This window comes from Sciurus vulgaris (genome assembly GCF_902686455.1).
Source record: "Sciurus vulgaris genome assembly, chromosome: 7".
Lineage (NCBI taxonomy): Eukaryota > Metazoa > Chordata > Mammalia > Rodentia > Sciuridae > Sciurus > Sciurus vulgaris.
In genome coordinates, this window is record NC_136467.1 from 26,950,136 (window position 1) to 26,967,954 (window position 17,819).

Genomic DNA, 17,819 nt, shown 5'->3' on the forward strand with positions numbered 1-17,819 from the left:
TAAATCTGATTTTCCTTGAGTCATTTTAAATTGATTTTTTTTTTTTAATTCTTGGACAGTATGACATCAGAATTAACTTCTCTCCAAAGGAAATCTCTCTCCTTTTGGATTCCCTTATTGAAAAGTTTTACCTTTTGGTTTTAAATTGATGTGGACCTCTTTTTTTCTTGGTCCTTGTTATTAAATGTAGCTGCTCCCTGTCAATTCAGTAATGTTTCATATAGGTCAGGGGTGCTTCCTTAATCACAGCTTGGTTGTAGTTAGTTTATGAATATTAGTTTATGTATTAGTTTATGAATATGTATTAGTTTATGAATAGGTTGTAGGTAGTTTATGAATATTCACTAATTTTTCTGGAGGAATGATATCAACTTTGTCTATGCTGAAGCTCCAATGGACACAAAGATCATAGAACCTGATCTGTATCTGGTGGAAGAAGATGAGGATGTTATTCTGAGGCATGATTATGAATGACAGAGTGTGAAACCAGAGTCCTTTCTTATAAGGCTTGTAAGTGACCACAGTGGGCATCATTTTCATGTCCCAGTGTTTCGTTGAGTGTCATGGTGTCTCCCATAGGTGACAGCTCTCCCTTTTATTTTGTCAAATTCTCCCTGTTGGTCTTTATTAGGAAGTCCTCACTTCCGATTTTTTTCTGTGTAGAAAATTCTTCTCAAGTATAGATTCTTTGTAAGTTTGAACCACTATCTATCAAGCAGACCCTTAATATTACCCAGTTTTTAAAATATGAGAGAACTCTGAGCACTTTAGCTAATCCTGTGACTCTTTTAAACTAAATCTGTTGGATCATCACATTATATTTTGACTTTTCATGCCACAATGAGATTTTGGGTTTTTCCCTCAAAGATTTTGGAAGAAAAGGTGCACCCATCTTTTCCAGTTTTAGGATTCATTTCCCATGTTATTTTTATTTTAAGAGAATATAATTATACTAGATTTAAATAGTACAGAGGACATGTGTTAATTTTCAAGCAATTGAAAATTATTCTCTTTTCTAAGATGTGCCAGACCCTTAGTATGTATTCTGAAAGCAAGAAGAGTGAACTTTACAAGTGAGCTCATCGGTCTGTGGTCCTGTTCATATACATTCTTTCTTTCCTGAAATGAGTCTAATGTAGGCTCTGTAGAATGAATTAGGTGAATCAGTACTACTTGGGTGGATGGATTAGAGCTGTACAGCATGAGGAAGAATGATTGATTCAAGTGTAAGAGGCGTGCAGTTAATGAAAGTATTCATTCTTTCTGCCAGAGAGACACAGTTCACTCTTGAGGAAGTTACTCTTGAAATGAAATGACATATTTTTGAAATAAAGAGTTATGAAGGCTGTTTCAAGGAATGCTTCTTAAAGAAGGTTAATATTTGAACTATAACTTGAAAAATGAATAGAGGCTTGCCAAGTGGGTGAGTTAGAAATCCAGTCTGCAGGCGGATGGATAGCATGTGGAAGGACCCCACCGCCTTAGCAGCCCCTTCCCAGTGCAGGCAGCAGGTCTGGACGGCTGGCTGGAGAATGAGCTCACATGTGAGTAGCTCCACCGTGGGATACTCATGTGTACAATGGAGTGAATTGGATGTTCCTTAGGACTCTCTTCAGCTTGAACTTTCTAAGAGCCCATGAGAGCTCCCTTTTTATGACTTCCCAATTCTCTTTGTTGTTAGTCACCATTAATTCCAACCTTAAGGCCCGGCTCCTACCCAAAGCTCTCCATTTTCCCGCCCCATTTATATCAGGGCTGGACAGTCTCTAGATGCCCCACCCCTGCCAGAGGGAGACTTTGTACCTTTCCATCCCTGCAGGCGTGGCTGAACTTTGAATGCTGTGTCAGCAGGGCTTTGTGGTTTGGATTTTTTTTATTCTTCTCTCTCTCTCTCTCCTCTCTCTGCAGCATGTTTTCTGTCTGCCTTGCCTTTCATTTGTTCAACATTTGTTGCATGAATATTGTGGCTTGACTAAACTAGCCACAGTGATAGCAGACGTTTTGAAATGGACTGAGCAGATGGTAGCAGTGGTATTGGATTAAATTATTAACTAGGATCCCAGCAGAAGCCTTTAGCTTCAAACACATGCAGAGCGAAGGGTGTTTTTTGACATCGAAATTAACTGGCAGAGTGGATGCCAGATTAAATTTCTTCTGAAGAATTGATACATTATTATCTCTGAAGGTTTCCCTTTCTGCTTCTAACCATCCCCCACCCCATAGTGAGGAAGAGAAAGAGTTCCATTTGTCTTTTTCAATATGTCATATGATTCATCATAAAAAATTAATTTAGAAGCAGAAGAAAGAACAGGTCATTGTATCAATGAACTTCTGGAAATTGGTAATTTTTAATATGCTTTTGTGAACTAACATGATTTGTGGGACAATTAAAATAATTCTTTATGAACATTTGTCATCAGACACGTTTTATTCTGTGAATAGTACCTCTACAACATTATCTTGTCAAAATTGTGTGTGTGTGTGTGTGTGTATGTGTGTGTGGGGGGGTGCATGCACGTGCACATTAAGTAAATACCATTGTTAATTTTCAGCAGTTTCTACAATCTCTTATTACCGCATATGTACATTTCATTTTATGACCCAGAAGACTTATATCATGTGATGTTTTCGAATGCTCCCAATGAGCTTAAAAAACCCAAGAATGAATGAATGTACATCTAAGGATTTAAAAATTGTATTTCAAGTATGTTAACTAACCATGCGCAAAGATAATGAGTAAATCTAAATGAGTCATGGACAGTCTTCTATTTTAGACATTAAACTTGATTTTGAAAAACAGTCTATCTAAAAGAATGAGAAGTAAAGGCACCATTTAGAAATAAGGATGGGCTAGGAATTTTCTATTTACAGAGCTAAAGCTCCTCTGAGCAGTGCTTAAAATGATCATTTGGTATACAGCCCTGACCAGAACTTTGTCATATCTGATTTTTCTTTCCCTTCCCTCCATATCCAACTTAGACAAACATAGTAATCTTTGTTGATTATATATTTCATTCCCAATTTATTTCTGGGTCCTCTATTTTATTCCATTGGTCTGTCTGTTTTGATGCCAATATCATGCTGTTTTTGTTACTGTGGCTCTGAAGTATATCTTGAGGTCCGGTATTATGATGCCTCCATTTTATCCTTTCTTTTTCTTTCTTTTAATGGGGATGGAAGCTGAGGCTTTGTGCATGAGAGGTAAGCATTCTACCACTGAACTATGCCCCAGCCCTTTTTAATTTTTATTTTAAGACAGGGTCTTGCTAAAGTTGCCCAGGTTGATCTTAAACTTGAGCTCCTCCAGCCTCAGCATCCTGAGTCATTACCACACCTGGTTTTCAGCATTAGTCTTATTTCCCTTAGGATTGCTTTGACTATTCGGAGTCTTTGTGGTTCCGTATAAATGTTAGGATTGTTTTTTCTAGTCTTGAGAAGAATGACATTTTTTTTCCCCCATGGGGATTTCACTGAATTTATAAATTGCTTTCTTTAGCCATTTTAACAATACTAATTCTCCCAGTAGATGAACAGGGGAGGTCTTGCCATCTTCTAGTGTCTTCAGTATTTTGTAGTTCTCATTGTAGGGGGTCTTTCTCCTCCTTTCTTAGGTTTATTCCTGGAGTTTTTTTTTTTTTTTCCCATTGAGGCTGTTGTGAATGGGATTGTTTTTCTCATTTATCATTGAGTTCATTATATAGAAAAGCTATTGATTTTTTTAAATATCAGTCTTGTGTTCTGCTCCTTTGCTGAATTTGTGATCAGTTCTAAAAGGCTTTGATAGAGTCTTTAGGGGTTTCTTTAAGTATAGGATCATATCATAGGCACACTGGGATAATTTGACTTCCTTCTTTTCTTATTTGTGTCCTTTTTATTTCTTTCTTTTGCCTGTTTGCTCTGGCTAAAATTTCAAGTACTATATTGAGTAAGAGTGGTTAGAATGGGCATCCTTGTCTTGTTCCTGAGTTTAGAGGAAATACTTTTCGTTTTTCCCCATTCAGTATGATGTTGGATATAGGTTTGTGGTATGTAGCCTTATTTTATGTTAGGTATGATTCTTTTTTCCATACTTACTTTATTTGGGACATTTATCATGAAGGGGTATTGAATTTTCTTTTTCTACATTTGTTGAGATGATCATTTGTCTGTGTTTCTGTTTATGTGCTGCATTATGTTTATTGATTTGTGTGTGTTGAGCCAATCTTATATCCCTGGAATGAAACCAACTTGATCATGGTGTATGATCTTTTTAATATGATGTTGAATTTAATTTGCAGGCATTTTATTGGGGATTTTTGCTTGTCTGTTCTTCAGAATACTGGTTCATAATTTTCTTTCTTTCTTTCTTTTTTTGTTGCTAGGGATTGAACCCAGGTCCTTGTGCTTGTGAGGCAAGCACTCTACCAACTGAGCTATATCCCCAGCCCATATCCCTTTTCTTTCTTCCTTTCTTCCTTTCTCTTATTGTATCCTTGTCAGATTTTGGTAACAGTATAATACTGGCTTCATAGAATGAGTTTGGAAGGGTTCCTTCCATTTCTGTTACATGAAATAATTTTTCTTTTTTTTTCTTTTGGTACTGGGGATTAAACAAAGGGGTGTGTAATCACTGAGCCACATCCCCAGCCCTTTTGATTATTTATTTGAAGACAGGGTCTTGCTAAATTGCTTAGGGCCTTTCTAAGTGGCTGAGGCTGGCCTTAAACTTGTGATTCTCCTACCCCAGCCTCCCAAATTGCTGGAATTACAATGTGCACCCCTGTACCCAGCTATGTGGACTAGTTTTAGAAGCATTATATTAATTCTTTTAAAGTCTGGTGAAAATTCAGCTTGAATCCATGTGGTCCAGGACTTTTCTTTGTTGGGAGACTTTGTTACTGCTTCAGTCTTATCACTTGTTACTGATCCATTTATGTTTTTTTATTTCCTCTTGGTTTAATTTTAGTAGCTCCTATGTGTCTGGCAACTTGACTTTTAGGTTTTTCAACTTATTGTCATACAGTTTTTGAAAATATTCTTTGGTGATCTGTGAACTTTAATGATATTTTTTGTAATATTCCCTTTATTGGTCTCATTTTATTTATTTGGATCTTCTCTTTCTTTTGATTAGTTAATTAAGGACTTGTCAATTTAGTTTATCTTTTCAAAGAACCAGTATATTCCTTTGATACTTTGTATTGTTCTTTTAGTCTCTATTTCATTTAGTTCTGCTTTGATATCTCTTATTTCTTTCCTTCAACTGATTTGGGGTTCTGTTTGTTCTTGTTTTTTCAAAGACCTTGAGCTGCATCATTAGGTTATTTATTTGTGATCTGTATGTTCTTTAATGTAGTCCCTCATAGCTATAAATTTCCCTCTTCATACACTTTGCTGAATCCCACAGGTTCTGATATGTTTCTGTTTTCATTTGATTCTAGGAATTTTTAAATTTCTACTTTTATTTTTTTCAATGGCCCTTAAAATTGTATTGTTCAATTTTCACATGCTTGTATAATTTTCGTAGTTTCTCTTGTTGTTGATTTCTATTCGTTCCACTGGGACCTGATACAATGCGAGAAATTATTTCATTTCTTTTGTATTTGTTAAGACTGGCTTTATGGCCTAATATATATAATCTATTTTTGGAGAAAGTTCCATGTATGGACAAACAGAATGTATATTCTGCAGCTGTTAGCTGAAATATTCTGTAAATATCTTTTAAGTTTATTTTATCTTTAGTATAATTTAATTCTGCTTTTTTCTTTTTAAAATACTTTTATTAGTTGTTGATGAACCTTTACTTATTTATTTGTGTATGGTGCTGAGAACTGAACCCTGTGCCTCATACATATTATGCAAGTGCTCTACCACTGAGCCACAATCCAGTCCTAATTCTGCTGTTTCTTTGTTGATTTCTTTTTCTTTTTGGTCTGGATGATCTATCTCTTGGTGAGTGTAGGGTATTAAAGTCACCCATTATTATTATGTGGGGACTATCTCTCTGTTTATGTTTAGTAGCATTTGTTTTTTAAAAAATTGTGCGCTCTGACATTCTTGTGCTATTTATTTATAATCACAGAGTGGTCAATATGTAGTGACCTTTGTCTCTTTTGACTGATTTTTCCTTGAAGTTTGTTTTGTCCAGTTTGAATACAGCTACTCCTGCTTGCTTTCGGATTCTATTTGCTTGAAATGTTCTTTACCATCTGCTATGGTTTAAATAGTAGGTGTCCTCCAAAAGCTCATGTGTGAGATAATGCAAGAAGGTTTAGAGATGAAATGACTGGATTATGAGAGCTTTAACTCAATCAGTGAATTAATCTCCTGGTAGGGATTAATTGAGTGGTAACTGAAGGCAGGTAGGGTGTGGCTGAAGGAGGTGGATCTTTGGGGGAGTGCCTTTGGGGTATATATTTTGTATCTGGGAAGTTGAATCTGTCTTTCCGCTTCCTGATGTGATGTCCTGGGCCACTTTTTTCTGCCACACTTCTGCCATGATGTCATGCCTCACCTCAAGCCCTGAGGAAAGGAGTCAGCCATCTTCGCACTGAGATCTCTGAAACTGAGATCCCAAAATAAACTTTTCCTCTTCTAAAAAAGTGTTCTTTTCAGGTTTTTTGGTTACAGTAGTGAAACAACTGACTAAAATATCAACCTTTCATTTTTGATCATTGTATTCCTTTGCTAATGAGATGAGTTTCTTGCAGGCAGCATATTGTTGGGTCTTGTTATTTTAATTCAGTCAGCCAGTCTGTGCCTGTTACAGCTCAAAGAGCAGACTTAAAAAAATGCATGTTCCATTGCAGCTTTACTATTGGATACTGAAATTTGGATTTCATATAATTTTCACATGCCATGAAATATCATTATGATTTTAAATTTTTGACCGATTAAAGACAAGCTGTCTGGATTTGGCCCTAGGGCCATTATTTGCTAACTTCTGCCTTATACCAACAAAATCATTCAAATTTGAAGGGGAATAAATGAAAAGCATAGAACAAAAGTTTAAGGACTAGATTTCTGAATTTGGTAAGAGGTTTCCAGTTCTGGAGAAGGAACAATCATCTGTAGGAAAGGAATTAGCATGCTATTATGTCAGTGAATAAGAGTTTGAAAACTGTGTTGTTATTATTATATGATTGAAAAAGTAGGTGGAAAAATGAGAGAAGGACCATGGGTACTAACCAGAAGTTCACCGATGACCACTGAGAATGAACAATTAGAATTCAAGTTCTAGGAGATAGAAAAGATTTTTTGTGGATACAAACTGAAAGCAACAGGTTTGGAGCAATCACTCAAGGATCTAGCAGTTGAACTGTGAGACAGCTAGAGAAACAACTGAGGTGTCTCCTCCACCAAACCCTGACTCTTCGAGATTTCATTCATCACTTTTAACAAGCACATTCTTACAAGATACCAGGTACTGTTCCAAAGACGTTGTAATAATAACAATATATTAAGTTCTCATAATAACTTTGTTATATAAATACTATTATTACTTCCATTTTATAGCTGAGCAAACCAAGGCATGGACAGGTTCCTCCTGTAGGAGTAGCTAGTAACTTGGGTGGAATGGTTAGAGTTGGGCTGTTTGCTATTAGGCTACGGTGTCAAGTTTCCCAGGTCTAGGATATTAGAACTTTTTTGTTTACTTTTTGTTTCTGATTTTTTTTTTTTTTTGGCTTCCACTCCCATTACATATCTGGCTAAAGTTGAATAGAAAGTATCATGAAATTACATATTTCCTATTGAATGTATAAACTGAGCAACTTAAAAATTACTAGACACTTTGTTAAATAAACCATGACTCTAAGGCATGCCAATTATATGGTAAAGACATTTCCCTGTTCTTATACTTGTACACAAGATATAAAACAAGAGATGACTGTATTACTGGGAAAAACTTTATAATTAGTAAGCCCTCTCAAAATTCAACTTAATATGTAACACTACTAATGAATGAGAGTATTTATTCTTTTTTTACCAGAATACCTGGACTTATGAAGTTAGGCGCAGGTTGGAATGATGTGTTAAGACTGCAGTATCCTAGGATGCTGGAATGGAAGCTTGCTTCCCGCCCCAAGTTAACCACTGATCAATGTGTAAACAATTGCATTATCTTTTCACAACCGTGGCCACTTACCATCAGGCTTAATCTTGAGTGGAAAGGGAAATTGCCCCATGCCTGCCCCTTACTACAGTTCATTTTCTAAGAGGGGAAAGAGTACTTCTCTAAGTAGTCCTGGGGGATTAGAAATGGGTCTCCTCACAACCTGATAAACATTCTCCCTCTTTGAAATGACAGCCAGTGGGATTCATTGTAGAATTTTGTTTGATTGCCATTACCTCCTTCAAATTTGTCCTCAGATCTTACTATTTCAGTGAGGACCACACTCACATTTAGTACAGCAGACCCGACCACCTCCCACCTCCAATCCCCCTTTTATCCTGCTCAACTTTCTCTTCTGACCACTGCACCTTCTAATCTACCATGTAATTATAGTTTGATGTCAAATAATACAAGCGCCATAAAGACAGAGATCCCGTTTTCTTCAGATATGTATTCCAGCTGAAAGAAAGCATGGCACTTAGTAGGAGCACAATATTTGTCATTTTAATGAATGAATTTATTTCACATGTCTGAAAACCTATGTGCTCTACAGGATTGAGCAAATTCAGGGTTCGTTTTTAATCAGAACAATTTCTGTTTTCAATTGGCAGTGTGCATGGTGACACTTAACCTCAAAACCTTGCAGATAGTCAATAGAAGCATTTCTGCTCAAATCTCTACCTGTCTCTAATGCAGGTGAGCAGAGTGAAGTCATTTTTGCTGATAAATTTGTTTTCTAAAGGGGAACTTTGCTCACTAATTTAAGGCAACTATATAATCTAATTTACAATCTTAGTTATTACTCAGTTGCCATCTGGCAATTTAATTACCTTTAATTAAAGCTATGTAAAGGATAAAGAACACAACTTGGAGTCTATGATAACTATGTATGGTAATATAGTAAGTGTATTTCCTATGTTTGGTTTGCTTTTGTTGTTCACAAAGTAAGGTTAAGAGGATAAAAAGATTCAAGGTGGCATCATTCCAAAGCTTTCCCTGGAGGAAACCCCTTATATAAATTTTATTCTTTGACTAAGAGCCTTTGTTATAAACTAAATGTTTTGAATTAGTGGATTATTACATTTTTCCATTCAGTTACAAGTCTGGCCCAAAGCTGTAAAATAAGTGGGCTAAATTGTTTCAAAACTGTTTTGCTGGGATAACATGTAAGGAGCCTTCTTTCCCTTTGTCCCTTTTCTTATTTCATGATCAATATTATTCTCCTTTTTGTTGCTCTCCCTTCCCCTCTGGAATATTTCTCCAGTGCCTACTTACACCCCATTTCCGATTCCTCCCTCTGTTTATTTCCCTAGTTCTGTGATTGACAGCAAATGGGCAAAAGAACCAGAATTCAGTATATTCAGGTTAAAGAGTAACCCAAACCTTGTTTGCGACTAGAAGCAGGAGGAGGAGTGGTTGTGGAATGTGGAAACCAGGTGCTTAGGTGATTATACTTAAAGTCCAGATTGAAATTTTTAGGGTACTTTATCTAATTTATCCATCGGAGTGAGAAGGTTATGTGCCCCCTCACCCCCGTTTAGTGTTGACGCAGCTAATGCAAATAGGATTGCACTTTGGAACACGCAATACTGATTCTCAGTCCCTGGCCAAGGAGGGTGAGAAGAAGGGGCATCTTCATTTGCATAAAAATGCAACCAAGCTGTCTTTTGTAGCTCCTTGGAGATTCTAAAGTTTTTCTGCTTCTAAATGTTCCTTTGGTAAGAGAGGCAGAGCCTAGGGGCGTGGTCAGGAAACAATAGTTTGGTTCTTTTATTTCCCTGTATCTGTTCAAATCCCATATATCCAGAATTAACTGGAGAGTCAAAGAATCAACGTGGAATTACTCTCAAACCTTCGGCTCCTGTGGAAAGATCTGGACTGTTTCTAGTGGCCTAGTAAAATTGGGGACCTGATTTGTTACATATTGACTTCTGTAGAGGAAATCTGCAGTGTTTTTGTGGACTCCAGGGAGGAGGAACTTCTGATGTGTGGAGAGGAAATGGAATGAATGAGCGCCCAGGCAGAAAGCTTGATGTGGCGCTCATGCAAATAAGATCTGTGATTGGCTTTCTCTTTCCCAGCCTGTTGTCACTGGCTGCTCCCAGCCTTAAAGATTAGGTTTCAGTGGGAGTTTTTCAGGTTCAAGGACTATTAATGGTTTGTAACTGCCTAACAATAAACTCAACCTCAGAGTTACAACTGCCCAGGCAGATGGATAAGAGACTGGAGGAAGAAAGTTAGAATCTAGAGCAGAAGAGTGCAGCTTGCCACCTGCCTGCTGGGCTGAGCTTTTAATGAGACTTAAATTTCTAAACCTTATGTAGGCACCCTGGAAATGGTGGTGTTCATTAATGCAAAGATTAAGTCTTTCATTAAACTTTTTAAGAAGAAAAGTAAGTAGTTCTTTTTGCCCCCTACCTGTTGTGTGTGCGCGTGCATGTGTGTTTTGTGTGCTGCTTCTTCCTTTTGAGTGACAGGAGTGGAGTGGGAACACAGCTTACCTGGTGTAAGTTAAACTCCACTCCATACCAAGTTGTTCAAATAGCTGAGACTTTTGTAACTCTAGGACTGTATTCTGAGATTCTAGTATGTCTTGTGTATTTATGGTTGGAATTTCAAGTGACTCCTTTAAAGAAAGGGAAAAAGTTTTGTGTTTACTTTGTTTTCCTTGATATTCAGTGTGTGATTCTTGATTCTTTGGCTGGATGAGCAGCTGACGTAAGGGATCCTCTGTGTAATGTGTCACATACTTTTGGTGGGAATGATCCTCTAAAGCTCCCTGTCACTCTCTGTTATGTATTTACGAGCTCGAGAACAAACTGTCTAGACTGATGAGTGATTGTGTAAAGTACAGAGCTTTTGTGGCTTTGCTGTGCCCTTACTTTTTGTTTAAGTTTCGTTAAGCCAGGTGCTTTTTCATTCCCTTGAAAATGCAAATTTTACAACCCCATGTCCTCGTTTTTTTACCTGGTTATGGGTTTATTTTATTTAGTTTAGTTTTTGGAAACTGGATAAATGTGCATGGGTAGGGGAACTGGTAAGAGAAGCTCTGGAGAAAGCAACAAAGAACAGCACTCTGGGCTCATTTTCTGTGTCTCTTGCCCCAAGGCTGTCTTTGGAGAGACTGATAATAATCAGCCCTGGCAAGAGGGAGGTGCACCAGCCCGGGACAACTGCTCTTTCAGAGGAGCCAGTTGGTAGCTGTGCATTAGGGCTGATGGTGCGATTACACCGACTCAGATGCCAGTGTTTGGATTTGATTTATAATTGGCAAAATTTCCATGTCTTCCAGCTATGAGGTATCGCAGCTAAACCTTTAAAAAATAAGTGGACATTAGCACAAAACATTGTAATGGACTCTGGATATAATTTGGGGGACCTATGACCAATTTGGCACCAAGCTAGACTTTCTGAAATGTATATGAGAATGAAGTCAGGTCTTTGTGGGTTTTAGGTATTAAGATTGATAGTTACATGGACCATGAAAAACATTTGTTCAGCCAGATTCTGTGAACTATTAACTGTCTAATTTATATACCGCTTTTGTCAAACTTTGTAAGCATAAAGCAGACAGGCATATTGTTTTAACTTGATGTCTAGTTCTCAATGTTAATTTCCTACTTTGCAATTTATGAAGAAAGCAGAATCCTGTAAAAGAAGATTCATTCTTTTTATATTCACAGGATTTTACTTTTAAGTAGCTGTAGGAAAGATGGTGTGTGGGGTCACAGCTAAACTGTGGCTGAGGTTTCCTGGGGTCCGAGGAAGACACGGTTCCTTCTTGGTGGTGACTCTGAAGTTAGGGGCTCCTTCAGAATGATGTGGTTCACTGTTCCTGTCGCAACCATGCTTTACATGAGTTGTTTCGTGAAGTAAGAGCTTTACATTATTAGTTCATTGGAGCTTTATTGTAATCCATAATAATTGTGCTGTGAGGTATACTTAATTAATTTCAATATGTTCAGATTGATGGAAGAGTTCATGGATGTTTTTACACTTCACTGTGAGAATCTGTTTTTTGATCTCGTCTCTGGTATACGTTACGTAGTAGAAAAGGGTATTCGCAGTGGGAACCATACACTAGAGTCTGAGTCCGAGAAGACTATGTCCAGTGTCTGCTGGTTTTATAGGAGTTAGACCTGTCACCACCAGCAAATGCTGCAGTACAGGGGCTTTCTCTTTCTCTTGTGTTCCTCTGTTTTTTCCTGTGCCTGAGTCATGTGGCAGATGTACAGAAAGTATTTAGCGTCAAGTTAAAACAATATACCTGCTTGCTAATGAATTTGCTTGGATGCTGTCAGCTTCAATTTGGGCTCCACTCATACTCCAGCTTAGGTTATGTTGAAACAAAGAAGTTCCAAGCCCTAGGGGAATTAAAGGAAAAATATTTTAGAGATATATCTTTTTTTTAAAACATTTTTTTTAGATGTTGTTAGACCTTTATTTTATTCATTTCTTTATATGTGGTGCTGAGAATCGAACCCAGTGCCTCACCCACACGAGGCAAGTGCTCTACCACTGAGCCACAACTCCAGCCGCTAGAGATATATCTTGGTCTCAGGATGCTTGTTGTTTTCTCTTCTAGTGTTTTAGACTTTTTTGGTGTGTGTTGGAAATATTGAATTGAATTGTGTTGGAAAAAGTCAATTACACTGTAATTAAAAAAATTAATATAAAATATTCCATGAAAGCAAAAAGTAAGAGAAAATTTTATAGCACAAATGGATCACCACATCTATTAGATATGCCACTTAAATGTACTAAATTGAATGTTTATACTAATCTTTAACAGAATTAAGTTCATAACAGTGATGTTTTAAAATAATGCGATGGAGGGAAAAGATTTGGTCTTAACCTCCTGACATGAAATTTGTTTCTGTCAGGACAACTTAATATTTAATGATTTAGTGGCATCATACAATTGAATAGCTGGTGTTTGTTGTGGTGAAGTTAAGTAGGAAATTAAGATCTCTGACAATGTTGTCAGTCAGTTTGCTCTAACATGGGAGTAAAAGGAGGACCTGAATTGCTGGGCAGCAATCAACTGTGCACACAATTATTCTATGAAAGCATTGTGCACAGGATGGGCAGTGTCGGTCTTTCTTTTACTGACAGAACAAAGTCTCAATCAGTCAGATTTTGCCCATTTCCCCTTGTTGGTCTTTAGCTATGTATCAGACACCAAAACCATCTTTTTTTTTTTTTTTAAATCAGGGATTGAACCCAGGGGTGCTTTACCACTGAACCACATCTCCATCCTTTTTTGTATTTTGTTTAGAGATAGGGTCTCGATAAGTTGCCTAGGCTGTCCTTGAAGTTGAGATCGCTCTGCCTCGGCCTCCCAAGCCACTGGGAATATAGGTGTGCACCACCATGCGTGGCAAAACCTTATCCTCAAGTAACAGATTTGGGACCAATAAAGCTTAACTCGACCCCTGACTTGTTTCATCTTGCTTTCTGTAGCGGTTTCCAACCTAGACGAGGAGAGTCGATGGACAGTCCACTACACTGCTCCATGGCACCAGCAGGAGAATGTATTCCTTCCCACCACGAGACCCCCTTGCGTTGAAGACCTACATCGCCAAGCCAAGCTCAACCTCAAATCAGTATTGAGGGGTAAGATGGCATTTTCTATAAACTTATTGTTCTTGAATTACTGTTAGAAGTGAGTGTATGAATTTAATTGCTATCTGTGAAAGAAGATCTGTTTACACCAGATGTGTAATATGTCTTGTCTTCATAAATACAACCCAATACATGCCAAAAAATTTGTGGTACCTGGAGGAACTTGTCTGTTTATAGATATGCAAATCTATCTTCAAAGGACCCACTCCTGCTAAAAAAACTGTTTAGCATGTTTAAACTACCAGCACTAATCTAATCCAAATAAAGTCCTGCTGACTTGGGAAATTTTGCCACTGCCTTCTAAAAGCCATTAACAAATTTTAGCAAATGTATTTAAACTGGTACTTTCTAATGATTTGTTCTGTTTAGTTGAAGTTAGTTAGAAAGAACTTTAAGCCTGCACTTTAAGCAGAGCTAAATGTTTGATTTCTCAGAACTTGAGTGGTACTGGCTGGGCTCCTCTAAGCCTTGTCTCTGATTCTAGGCCTCAGAGTGCAGGCAGATGGGCAGGGTACACTGTGGTCAGGAGATGGAAATGCGTACATATAGCTAGTGTCAAATTCACATTTATTTTAATTTATTATTGATGTTGAAAAGTGCTGCTGTGTGGCCAGGAGGGAATCCCAAAGATGAGGAAAGGAAGTAGTTCTTCAAAGAGGAAAGGAGCTACTTGTAAACTGGAGAGGCCCTTCATAAAACAACAGACCAAAGTTCTTACCCTACCAGGTGCAGCTCCTACCAGATTTCTTCTACCATGTCATATTCAGGACAGATGTATAAAAAAGAAGTATTCATTTGTCTGAAATTTAATTAAATGAGGCATCTTGAATTCTATCCAGTGTGAAAGTCTTAAATCTGGGAGAAATTTTGTTATTGATTCAGGGAAAATGTAGCCCAAGTACCCCTCTAGAGTACTTACCTATATATCAGTCATTTATTAAATGATTTTTTTTTTTCTCTTTTTGTGGTACTGGGGATTGAATCCAGGGATGCTTTACTACTAAGCTGCATATCTAGTCTTTTTGATTTTCTATTTGAGTTGCCCAAACTGACCTTGAATTTATGATCCTGATCCTCTTGCCTCAGACTCCAAGTCTCTGGGATTACAGGCATGTACCATTGCAGCCAGCAAATGGTTTATTCTTGAATATACTACCACTGTGATTGCTAGCTAACTTTTATTAAACAATTATACCAGGTATTGTTCTATGCTTATTGCATGTAATATCCCATTTAGTCCTCTCAATAATCCTATTACTTACTTTACTACGCCCAGATGAAGAAACAAAGACTCAAAGATTAGAAACTCTCCCAAGACCTCGAAGTTATTAGTAGAACCAGGATTTAAACTTTGGACAGTCTGAGGCTATAGAGCACATTCATATTCATCTCTGATAAACTAAACCGCCTTTAACAACTCTGGGTTGGAAATCTGTTTCTCTGGCAGAAACGCAGAATCCCAGCTCTTAAGGACTGTATGTTTGTACCTATAGTGCAAATCGCCATGTGAGGAACACTGGGGGTATGTGCCAAATTTTGCTGAATGGAAATTAAAGAAATAATATCTGCTTGGAGAAAGGTAAAATAGTTATCAAAAGTCACCATGGATTTGGTATTCTGAGCAGAACGAAACAAACATTTTTTTGGACCATACCTATTTTTCTTCCCTTAGTATTTTATAACAGATTATCTCACGTATCTTAGAGTTGTAGTTGGTATCTTACAGTTTTAGCATTGGCTGGTGCAGAAGTGAGGGCATTATTGATGTCCCCTTTTCATTTAGCCTGAGTAACCTGTATGTTGAGCGACTACAAGGTTCCATGAGATCAGTGGCATCTGTTCAGCTCACCTGCGTGGCCTTGGGGTGGTACTTGGAGCTTCTTTCGCTTCATGGTATCGATTGCCTTATGCACCTAAATCCAACCAAAATTTGTTCAAGATCCCTTCAGTTTCCAGCTATTTATACTTGTAAATGTGGACAAGAAACTTCTCTACTTACGGCTCACCTTCCTCCACTAAGTAATTAAGACTGTTCAATGGCATCAGTCCCAGGACAAGCCCCTGAGGCAGTGCCTTGTTCCCAGTTCTCTGCCCAGCCCAGCAAAGCACTGCCTGGGCTGGCTTGTAGAAAACGCATGCGTGGAGGTGTGTGTGAGTCTGAATATTCAGGTTTAACTGCTTTTTGATCACTCTCCAGGAAATTGTGCTTCACTGCCGCGTTCAGGCATTTTCAATTTCCAGATCAGAATTTTTTTTTTCCATAAGAAGACTAAACATCTGTATATAGAGACTTTTCTGCTTTAGTTTTCTTTCTGACTATTCAGTACCTCCATTTGAAATATCACCACTGGTTTTACCTAAACTTAAATTTTATTTTGAAAAGATAAATGCTTATATAATTGTTTTAATGCCCTAAAAGGTTCATCAAAGAGAACTCAATTTCCCTCTCTCTCTTTCTCTCCCTCCCCTGCCTCAGTATTAGGGTTCAAACTCAATAGCACTCTACCTCTGATCTACAGATCTACATCCCCAACCCTTTTTATCTTTTGAATCCTGTATCTTTTTTTTTTTTTTTTTTTTTTTGGCAGTGCTGGGGATCGAACCCAGGGCCTTGTGCTTGCAAGGCAAGCACTCTACCGACTGAGCTATCTCCCCAGCCCCCTTTTTAATCTTATTTTGAGACAAGGTCTCACTAAGTTGTCAAGATTGGGCTTGAACTCATGATCAGCCCCAGCCTCCTGAGTTGCTGTTTGGAGTTCAACTTTTAAAGTCTGAATTTAAAATCTCCTTGGAGGCTTTTGATAAATAACTTTCCCAACTGTAGTTGGGAAAAAAGATGAAATGAGAAAGAACCTCTGAGTTCTTTTGTTCTTCATTATTTACTTTTAAATATGTCTAAGTATCCGTGCAGAACTCCATGGACCACTTCCCCAGTATTATCCTAACAACCTGAGATAAACACAACACGAGTGCAGAGTGTCTGTTGCCTCGTTAACAGCAAAGAGGAAAAAAAAATCTTAAATCCAGTTGCTGAGTGCTCCTAAATATGTGCACTCTTAAGGCTTGATATTATGTAGGTTATCAGCCTAAGTTAATTCAACCTTAATGTTCTTTACTTAAAAATATAGAAAGGTAGCTAATTATACCCTATGGGTAATGCATTTATTCCTCACTGTGATCTTGCTTATAATCTTTTTATGGTGGGGGTCAGTGGGGGGGATAGGCTACCAGGAATTGAACCCAGAGGCACTTGACCACTGAGCCACATCCCTAGCCTGTTTTTATTTTTTATCTTGAGACAGGGTCTTGCTAAGTTGCTTAGGGTTTCACTAAGTTGCTGAGGCTGGCTTTGAACTTGTGATCCTCTTGCCTTAGCCTCCCGAGCCTCTGATATTACAGGTGTGTGCCATCTTGCCTAGCCCTTGTCCATAATTTTAAGAAAGGAAAATCATTTTTCAATGTTAAACAGCTGGGGTCTTTTTTATTAAATGCTTGTTATATAAATTATTCTGTCAGTGTTGAAGGGAAGTTAGGTTCTGATCTGAAGGACCATAAAATGCATACAGAAATGATACAGTGAGTACTAATTAATAACTAAATGTAAGCATACACTTCCTTTTTTGGGGATAAGCATATATTTCTTAAAGTAATATAGAAATGCACAGTAGTCAGTTGAGTGACTGAGGAAGGCACAGATTTGCTGGAAAATGTTTTTTTGAAAAAGCTAAGTTTGAGTAATATCTATAGGCAGATAATAGACACAACAATTTAATCAGTATTTGGGTATCAATTTTCTGCTCTATAAGGAGTTTTAAAATGAACTGATGAAGTTCCTCTGTGTGTGTGTGTGTGTGTGTGTGTGTGTGTGTGTGTGTGTGTCCCGCTTTCAAGGGCTGAGCTTGCTGTCTTGCATAAACAGCAATGGTATAAAGAAGGTATATAGAAAACATGGTGGACACAGGGAGAACTAATCCCCCTGTGGATTAGACCCTGTCCCATTGTTTCCCCCACCCCCATACTGCAGATATGATGGTCTTCACAGATGTGTAACATGGTGTGTGGTCACCTGGAGCGGGCGTTCTGCCCTTCACTGTACTCCAAATAT

The 17,819-nt window shown here is 37.8% G+C and overlaps 1 protein-coding gene across 6 annotated transcripts in view; it reads left to right on the forward strand.

Annotated features, from left to right (window-relative positions):
• Positions 1-17,819, forward strand: part of NHSL1 (NHS like 1) — a 235,834-nt gene that overhangs the window by 159,573 nt on the left and 58,442 nt on the right. For 5 of the 6 annotated variants that reach the window (XM_079148018.1, XM_079148020.1, XM_079148019.1 and 2 more), the window contains exon 2: positions 13,553-13,705. In XM_079148018.1, coding sequence (XP_079004144.1) covers positions 13,553-13,705 — 153 coding nt within the window. Of the gene's footprint in view, positions 1-9,791; positions 10,483-13,552; positions 13,706-17,819 lie in introns of those variants that run through there. The other variant, XM_079148022.1, reaches the window with a different exon arrangement.